The sequence below is a fragment of the Pomacea canaliculata genome, linkage group LG8 (assembly GCF_003073045.1).
Source record: "Pomacea canaliculata isolate SZHN2017 linkage group LG8, ASM307304v1, whole genome shotgun sequence".
Classification (NCBI taxonomy): Eukaryota; Metazoa; Mollusca; class Gastropoda; order Architaenioglossa; family Ampullariidae; genus Pomacea; species Pomacea canaliculata.
Window position 1 is genome coordinate 8,856,220 of NC_037597.1, and position 9,838 is coordinate 8,866,057.

The window sequence follows — 9,838 nt, forward strand, 5'->3', positions numbered from 1 at the left end:
TGTGGCGCGAAATGACCGGCCTCCAGTCCGGTGATCATCGAAAGGCTCTTTTTTTTTTTTTTTTTTTTTGCCTCGGGACGCATGCTTTTTCCTTGTCTAAGCAGGGTTGCCGTGGTTTTTTCTCTCCCAACCCAACCACCAAAATCTCGTCGAGGTGAAGCACTTTAATTCCCACCAAGTAATCCAACCCGGTAATCCGGTCTCTAACCCTAACCTCCCAAAGGCTATATGTGCTAGATAAAAAATGCGTTGTTTTATTTCGAAATCACCTCTAGGTGAAGCTTTCCTAGCACATAAACTAACCGGGCCCCGTATGCATGTCGACCGGAGAAGGGGTTTAAACCCCTGTAGCGCTGATGTGACACCTATTTTCGTAAGCCCGGTTAGCTCAGTCGGTAGAGCATCAGACTTTTAATCTGAGGGTCAAGGGTTCAAGTCCCTTATCGGGCGGAATTTCTTTTTTTGTTTTTTAGCCCGATCAAGCATTTTTATTTCTTATAAACGAACAGGTTTTACGGCATCGTATTTATTCTCTCTCACCGATTGCATTTCTTCTACACCCTGACCACCCCCCCTCTCCTGTTTTCAAACTTTTATTGACGAATACGTACACTTTCGAAAATTTTAATTGACCGAGTACCACCTCCCAACCCTACATTCTACGAATATACATATACTAGTCTAGGACTTATAGGTTCGCCGATATTTAGTATATGATTTAGTCGGTATATATATACGCATTCTTTTTAATTTGGCGCATGCATGGTGCTCGCATACCACCCGTCATACCTTTGCGTACCAGTGGTACGTGGTACGCATTACACAGTTTGAAAACCGTGGAGCATAGCCCGATATTTTATAACGACAATTAAAATGTCAGCTGGGCGCTATAGACACGTACAGTACAATCGACCATGCACCCGATGCACGTATTTATAGCTTAGCAGCGACATGCTTGTAAAACGAATAATCTTGTTCACCAGGTATTACACATGTGGCTGAAGATTTTTGTGTGATCTGTTAAAACTTCGAATTCATTCTACTAAAAGGTGAGAAATATTTGTATGTGACTGCATGAAGACAGCGTACATATGTTATGAAGCGCCATTTACTTATATAGTCTCTTGACTGCACAGGTTCACAGAATCACTATATAGATTTAAATGCAAAGCTAAATGATATAGCTGGAAAAAGATTAAAAGACATAACCAGCCCTAGGTCCAGTTTTAAGTACCATACCTAGTATGTTACGTCTTTATAATTACTTTTAATTCAAGATGACTAAAAATGTGAAACAAAGTTTTAAAAAGCATTTAACTTCCTAGAACGACACAGAATGTAAAATACACAGAACTGGATGAATTAAAAAATGTAACCCCATCTAAACTTAAAATTAAGATCCCTATAAACTTATAAACAGCTAGAATATCTATGGAAGGACTTGAGCAGGCCTTAAATTCATTAATATTAATAGCTAAAAGACAAAATGCTTCAGGAAATGCTATATATCCCAAAACCACACTTCTTCTTCTAGAGCTTTTTAATGAAATCCTTAGTAGTCCCCATCTTCTAAACAAAAACAGTCCCCTCTAATCGACCCCAGGGTGAACGTGGGAGGACTAGAGTGTGATCACGAACTTATACACGTCCATGGTGTGACAGCGTTCTGACAACCCACTTCATAGCGGATCGAGGGCGTGTGTAGGGCTGAGAAACAAACATTTAATGTGGGATGCTGTCATCTTCTCCATTTTCTCATAAGAATATTACTCAGGTTCAATACTTTCCAAAATTATTTTTTAACAATAATTAAATTTGTGTAAGCATTAAATAAAAATAAATACAACAACGAACTTTTGACGATAATGGTTACTCCCTTACTAGGGGAGAGAAAAAAAAGCAGCAGATGACGCCATCTGTTATTCTTCCGTTTCCTTACGTCTGATGATCGACGAAATTATCTTCTAGTCATAAGGAAGTCGATTATTTTTTTAGCGAAGTGTCTCTGCCTCATGTAAGATTTTCTTAACGATGGTATCACACATTTTATTTTTACACATTTTGCCCTCATGGTGTTGGTGATCTGCCTTTCCGATGTCAGAAACATGAGAAGTGATATTCGACAGAGAAAATTTTCAGTAGTGGGTTTTGTTTAGCTTGCTGTTTAACTTTCAGCCTCAGTACAGTAGCTCTATCTGCTGCCTTTTCATGTTCAAACTGTGCATGTGGTGCATGCGGAACAATATCTTTTTATCAAGTTTTGTTAGTATGTGGATGATCTAACTTCATGCATGAGTGCCAAGAATTGTTCCCATAGCAGTGAAGAAGAGCCCACCGAGCGGACTTGTCTGATGTCCAGACAGCCGCCAAGCATGGATTCAGTCACAGCTTCTCCTGCTCATCTTCTTCCTAATGGAATGACTTCAGATAATGAAACTTTAACAGCCACAGCTTATGAAAACTGTATGGTAAGTGTAAAGTTTGGTTCATACTTTTCCTCTTATAGTTGTGAGTTGCTTATCATCTGGTTTATTTAAGGCAGTTTATTAACGGCACACAACTCTACATTCCCCAGTGAACAATGAATTGTACCTGTACCTCACCCTTCTATTTAATAGGATCCTACTGTTACTCTATTATAGAATACTATAATAGATAACTTTATTATAAAGTTATGCCAAATAATTTTTAAACGAATTTGCCAGTGGATGGCCTTTTCAATCACCATTATGCTAAACAAAAATGTTGTTCTATAATTTTTCTGTTACAAATAACAAATTACAATTACAAATAACAATTATTTATTTGAAGAAATTTATAATGAGTCTTCAAACTTTGACTACTACTATTCATAATGTTTTGAGAGCTTGCACACTTCAGCTTTAATATTCTTTAACATCAAACTTGGATTTTGTTTGACAGGATGGAAATAATGAAGGTCACTCTGGAGTACCCATTAATTCTAATGGAGAACCTGAAGTTACAATTCGAGATCCAGATCAACGACTTGACATGGTGCCAAGAAGTAGCACAAGATCTCGGCGTCGCAAACCCCAGGAAAGAAGACAGCCTGAGGAGGAAGAAGAGGAAGAGGAGACTCTGCTTTATGGTGCCAAGCATGTTATCATGCTATTTATACCTGTTACCTTGTGTATGGCTGTAGTGGTAGCAACCATCAGTTCAGTCACATTTTATACTACAACAACACAATACTTGTGAGTTGAAGAGATCACTTACTATTATTCTGTTAAATGTAAAAAAGTCCTTGTGTGCAGTGTAAGGAATTACATTATTTGTGCAATGAACGGTTACTGGAATTTGAAAAATTTATATCTCATCTCATTGACTTAGAGTTTGTCCATTTTTGGGTTTGTGATTGAAATAAGGTTTTTAAGTTTCCTAAAACCAGAAAAACATTTTTTAACAGTTTTCTATTAAAAAAAAAGACTAAGTATTGTAACTTTTGCAATTCAAGTCTTGCATCTAGTGGTAGCACTATCCATAGTATTTTCTGGCATCTTTCACTAACATTTCTGTTTCTTTTGAACACATTTCTGTTGGGAATTCTATGCTCATTTCTGTTTTTATTTTGTCAAATGCTATTCTTTATTTGCCTTTCCCATAGCTGAGTGCAAGCAGCATTGACTTTATTGGCTAAAATCTGCTGTAGCTTAAATTATGACAGAGGTTTTCAGTGGCAGTAACAATAAAGTTCCAAAAATGTTGAATATCTGTACCAGACAAAAATGGATGAAAATATATCTAAATTTTATTCAGTGCTAAGAGTATGAACCTGTTGTTTGCATATAAAAGAGAACCTCTCAACCCCCAACCCATCTTAGTTGCAGTTTTACAAGTTTTAGTGCAATGTTCAAAAAGCATTAATGGAAGTCATAGCGCTGTAGGGAAATTAAGACCATTATTAATGGGTGTTTCATAAAGTTATGTTGAGGCTGTAACTAATACTGTTAGGCAATAGTTTTGGAAAAAGTAAAAGTTGTTTTAAATATTTGTAGACATGTTTCTTATTTTAAAGTTTTAAAAAAGGTAGAAGGGTCTAGTATGGAAATATCAAGAGGAAGTTTGCTTTAAAGAACATCTGCTTTGATTTTCCAAACCAACTTTGATTTTTCAGGGTGTACACTCCTTTCCATGATGAAACAGATGACACGGGGACCAAACTATGGCAGTCTTTTGCAAATGCTGGCATACTGCTGGGAGTAATTATTGGCATGACTATTTTGCTCCTTCTACTGTATAAATACAAGTGTTATAAGGTACACTTACTTTATTAATATTATTTTCCTATTCTCCAGAACTAATTAAAAATAAAATATAACAAATCCTGTAATTATGTAACTTAAAGCTTTGGGGAATTTTCGTTTGCTTTGTAAAATATAGGTTTGTCTTCAGTCCCATTTTTGTAATTCTTAAATGTACCAAAAATTTTCTTGGATTGGAAGATTACGCATAGTGAAGGTTTATGCACAATTCTATTCCATCATGTATTAAAGTCATGCAATAAAAAGACTGATTTTTAACATGAACATGTCTAGGTGAAAATACCATAATACAACTCCAGATTCTTGTTTCAGATTATTCATGGCTGGCTGATCGGGTCATCAGTCATGTTGCTATTTTTATTTGCTTACATTTACTTGGGGTAAGCACCTTATTGACATTTTGAAAATGTGACTTGCGTTTGCATCTTTATTAAAGATTAGAAGATTTACTATAGTTTTTAATAGAAATTTGTAATTTATCAAGAAATTTATTTCTAAAGAAAGTTTCTCTTTCCAGGACAAAATTTTGGATAGTTTTGGAAATGGTTTTATAAGCCCCATTTGATTTGTCGTTATTTATTTAATGATAACTAAATATTATACAGAGATCCAAGAAACAGAACTCCATATATATAATTATACAACTTTGGTGTCTAATTATAATGACCGCTTCTTTTTTTAACTAAGTCAATGGAAACAACTTTATGGTGTTGAAACAGTGAGGTCCTGAAAGCTTATAATGTACCAATGGACTACATTACTGTAGCCATCCTGATGTGGAACTTTGGTGTAGTGGGCATGATATGCATCCACTGGAAGGGGCCACTACTCTTGCAGCAAATGTACCTGATTATGATCTCAGCTCTCATGGCTCTCATCTTTATCAAGTACCTCCCTGACTGGACCACCTGGGTTGTTCTTGGTGTCATGGTCGTATGGGGTAGGTATGACCACATCAGCTGACTGGTCTTGAGAAGTAGCACAAGAATGTAATAATATACAGTCATCCCTCGTTGTATCGTGGCTCAATTATTGCAGCTTCACTGTATTGCGTTTAAAAAAAAAACTGATTCTGTATCACGGAGTTTTCACTTTATCATGGGATTTTGTGGATTTTCTGGAACGTAACCCCCACTATAGGTGAAGAATCACTGTAAACGTGATATGTGTGTGTATATATATATAGCATATGATCACCCTTATGAAGTGCTACAGAAAAGAATGAGACATGGACACTGACAAAGAAAGGACAAAAGGAGAAACAACCATGCATATAGTAATTAAAGAATAGGTAAAGAAGAATCCCTAAAGAAGCAGTAAGGATTGAGAGTTGTGGAAATCTGCAGAGGAAAACGAGTAGGTGAACTAGTCAACAGACCAAAAAAGTGAAATAGACAGGACTAGTATTATGTGTGGTTTAATGTAAGGAGTAATGCTTGCGGAACAGATATGTCTTTAGTGCGTGTTTAAGGATTCAATGGTGGGTAGGTGGCATATATAGAAGGGGAGAGTCCAAAGTGATATTTAGGTCAAAATGTTTTACAGTCATGTCATTCATTGCATCATACAGCCACATACAAATTTAGTGACTATTTCTTTAAAAGCAATTGATTTGTGGATTTACCAGAATAAATGTTTTTATGCTTTTATTTACAGATCTTGTAGCAGTTCTGTGTCCAAAAGGTCCACTTCGTATGCTTGTTGAGACAGCTTCACAGCGCAATGAACCCATCTTTCCAGGCCTGATCTATTCATGTGAGCAATAGTTGTTCTTGACACATTTAGTCATAACTGTCCATAATTAAAGACATGAATTTTTATAGTGTATGTTCATTCATTGAATCAAGCCTTTATTGCTTAGAACCCACATACATACTCAGGCATGCGATCATGCACACACAACCACACACCTTTTTACACACCCACCCTGTCTCATTCCCAGGGGCTCAACGGTTATTGCCTGTCGCCAGTACAGTGAAGATTGGCTGTCCTGGGTTCAGATCTTGTCTCGGGCACACTGTTCTTTCTGTATGTGGCAATTGTTTACAGAGCTAGCTATTATGTTCTAATATAGCCTTACTTGCTGGCTCGGCGTAAAACACCAATTCCCCACCTCCTTTTTTTAGTGTCTCACAATTGTTGTTAATTTTTTATATAGAAATGTTAAATCTGTTGCAGCTACCATGATGTGGCAAGTGGCAAACATGGCTGATAATGAGGACCACAACAAAAAGAAGTCAAAGGGTCGCAAAAGCACAGATGCATCCAATGAAGCAGGTGCAATAACATTGTTACATTGTTGAAATAACCAGTACAATTTTTGTCAACTTTCGTGTTTTCACATCATATCTCTGGATTGAATTTTTGTTGAATTTGTTTCCTCAGTAGGTTCATAGCTTGTTCAGATATTTCTCTCTAATATGCTTATACTGATATACTTCGTTCTTGAACTTTGAAACATAAAGACGATTTTATTTATCAGTCTTAAAATATGTTAAAATATAGACTCTTGTCATTACAAGAAGGCATTCTTTTGTGCATAAATTTAAATTTAGAAGCTGGAGGTGATGCGACATCACCTGGCTCAGATGTTGATGGTGCTGATGATGGAGGGTTTGAAGAATATCGAAGGAATAGGCCACCATTGACAACAAGTTTTGAAACACAGCAAGCACGAAGCGCAGTGGAAGCACTGAATACTACAGATGTGGCAGTTGCGTCTGATCAGAACTCGCCACCCAACAGTTCACGAAATAGTGCAAGACAAACACCAAATAACAGCAGACATGCAGGAGAGGAGGAGGAAGAGGAACGTAAGTTGAATCACCATATTTTATGCTTTTTCACACTGCTTTTTTTGACATTCTTTTAATTGACAGAGGAAATGCCTTTCTTCAGTGGGTGTATGCATTTAAAAGGCCTGTTTTTGTTTGTTTTCTTATCAACTTACTGCACTTTGTAATTTACAGGTGGTGTGAAACTGGGACTAGGTGACTTTATTTTCTACGGAGTGTTGGTGGGAAAGGCATCGTCCAATGGTGACTGGAACACTACCCTAGCCTGCTTTGTCGCCATTCTTATTGTAAGTTTTCCTTTGCCACATTCCTTTTTTGATCAGACTTTGGTAGTGTATTGGCTTGAAGAAATCCTTTCTGCTGAAGCAAACATGTTTATTGAATTTTTAAAAAGTCTGACTTGTTGCGGATGGCTTAACTCTTACTATAGTGTAATATTTGGGTTCTTCGCTACTTTATTTTGGGTTGTGTCGAAAAACTTGCTGATCAAATGTAAGCATATTGCAAAATTTGTTGTATACCAAACTAAAGAAACATTAACCCTGAAGCTTTATTTAGGGTCCAAATTTTATCTAAAACTGATTAACCCCAAGCATTATTTGATACCAGATACATCATTATACTTGATTAATCCTCAGGGCTAATGCCAAGGAGGTTAAAATTGAATGGTTTTCGCTTAAATTCTTATTTTTCTTTATTCTTTGTTGATATTTCTTGTATTCCTCAATCCTCACTTTACCATGATTATTTGAAAAAAATTTGTTTACAGTCTTACAGGTGAAAGCTCTTGGTACTTTAATTTGGTTATTCCGTATTTATCATAATTCCTTTAGGCATGTCTTTCAAGAATTCAACATTGTTTTGAAAATGGTACACATGAATCTATATATTTCTCTTGTTAGACTTAATTCTGTCACTGGTGCACGTAAAGATGTCTGAGAATAGGATATGATTTTGCTGTCAATCACTTAAAATCAGGTCATTATTGTCATCCAGGGTCTGTGCTTCACTTTGCTGCTGCTGGCCATATTTCGCAAGGCCTTACCTGCACTGCCAATCTCGATCACCTTTGGGCTCATTTTCAATTTCGCCACAAGTTCTCTGGTGCGCCCATTCTGTGATAAACTAGCAAGCGAACAAGTCTACATTTGATGCTTCTTTTGCTTTCATTGTTATTTGTTTTCTAATTAAGCATTTAATCTTTCTGTGCTATCTGTCCATTTCCTGATGTTTGAATGCACAAAATGACAAAAAAATATTGTAAAGGCATTCCATTAAAACAAGTTAATTATCCTGCTTTTTTATTTTCAGTTTTTAAAAAACTTAAGTTGTTGAATAATATAATTGGGATCACTGCACTTTGAGTGGATAAATAGACGATGATAGAAATAAGATTGACTTTTGCTTTAGACCATCTCTGAACTTCTGAATCCAAAATTAATAATTTTGCTCCGTCCCCATCACTTTTTTCTTCTTCTTTTTGGCAAACAGGCATGTGACTTGCATATTCTCTTTTCACTTTTGCATTTTGCCATTGAGCTGAAGTTCCAATGTGAGGGAAAAAGTCCTTTTGTCCACCCAGCACTGGGTATCCTGACTGTTCAGGAAAGGTTGAGCACTGCTGTAACCTGTTGGACTTACCAGCCTTTATCTCAAACAGTTTTGGATGATAGAAGATAAGGAGCTATTTTGTCATTAATGTGGTAGAAGTGCCAGGGACAAATCTAGTAAAGGAAAATACAACTGAACAATATTTGCAATTTTAACTAGGTTGTTAGTTCGGAATATTTTCATGCATCTCTGTTGCATTTCATCTAGAATATAAACCTTCATTAAAAAATGAATCTACCAACACCATCAAAATTTCTAGAGGGAAGAGGGTTTCTCCTGCTGCTAGTTAGTGCTCTTTGGACAGACAGAAGATTATGACCCTGGCAGAAGCATGGCTTTAGTTCTGTGTGTGTGATATTTGCATAGAGAAGTGAGGTACAGAAGAGTTTCTTTTAGCAAGTGCTTTGTGTCAAAACAACCTAGTTGTGCCTGATAAGTATGTAAATTAGACACAAAGATGCAGCAACAGTGCATCGCAATGCACAGCCTTTTTCCTTGGGTGGTTCATGATAGCAGAAAAGGATGAATCTTTGCATTCAGATGTTTTTGTGATTAGAAATATTTGTAGATACTGTGGTCATTGTAAAATATGAAATAATCGTACTGTCGCATGTGGTGATGAATGTATGTACAAGTTTGTCTCCTCTTTTATTTTAATTTCTGTTGTATGAAAATGAGTACTTTCAAGAGTAAAGCTACTGTTTTGTTGTATATAATCCTTTTCTCTGCATGATTATACGTTACAATTTTTTTAAAAGTTAAAGAAATGATGATACTTATATGATGAGTACTACATCACATGATTGGAATTCTTTTTATTTCTTTATGGACCAAAACACTTCATTGTCATCCATGTTTTCTTTGTTGTCAGTATTTATGTGCTATTTTGATACAAATAAAAAAAAAATATTGTACATTTGTTTTGTGTACACAAATTCGGAAAATGTGCAGCATGTGCTGTGCATTTATGAATATTTACTTCTTGAATGGCAGACATAGAGTATAAACCACTTCTCTTCAGCAATAATAATCGTTTTCATTGCTTTGAAATGACACTTTATGGTAGCTTTGGTTTGAAAATGGTTAAGATTTTGCATTTCCTGCAGCTATTATGGTTAAAGTTTTGAGTGTTTGCATTTATGTGAAAGC

The 9,838-nt window shown here is 36.0% G+C and overlaps 1 protein-coding gene and 1 non-coding gene across 6 annotated transcripts; both read left to right on the forward strand.

Moving 5' to 3' along the window:
• The first annotated feature begins 377 nt into the window (after positions 1-377).
• Trnak-uuu lies at positions 378-450 on the forward strand. The gene has a single exon. It is a non-coding gene; the product is annotated as a tRNA-Lys (tRNA).
• Positions 451-892: 442 nt separating this feature from the next.
• LOC112570210 (presenilin-2-like) lies at positions 893-9,603 on the forward strand. 5 transcript variants are annotated; one of them, XM_025248536.1, is made up of 11 exons: positions 893-1,049; positions 2,318-2,468; positions 2,923-3,215; positions 4,136-4,277; positions 4,596-4,663; positions 5,003-5,223; positions 5,940-6,038; positions 6,462-6,560; positions 6,839-7,096; positions 7,253-7,365; positions 8,075-9,603. In XM_025248536.1, the coding sequence occupies exons 2-11, from the start codon at positions 2,352-2,354 to the stop codon at positions 8,228-8,230; spliced, it is 1,566 nt and encodes a 521-aa protein (XP_025104321.1). In that variant the 5' UTR covers positions 893-1,049; positions 2,318-2,351; the 3' UTR covers positions 8,231-9,603. The 5 variants fall into 5 exon arrangements, with proteins under 5 accessions (XP_025104321.1, XP_025104322.1, XP_025104320.1 ...); XM_025248537.1 differs by having other exon boundaries at positions 898-1,049; positions 2,321-2,468; XM_025248535.1 differs by lacking the exon at positions 893-1,049 and adding an exon at positions 1,867-2,014 and having other exon boundaries at positions 2,321-2,468.
• The last annotated feature ends 235 nt before the right edge of the window (positions 9,604-9,838 follow it).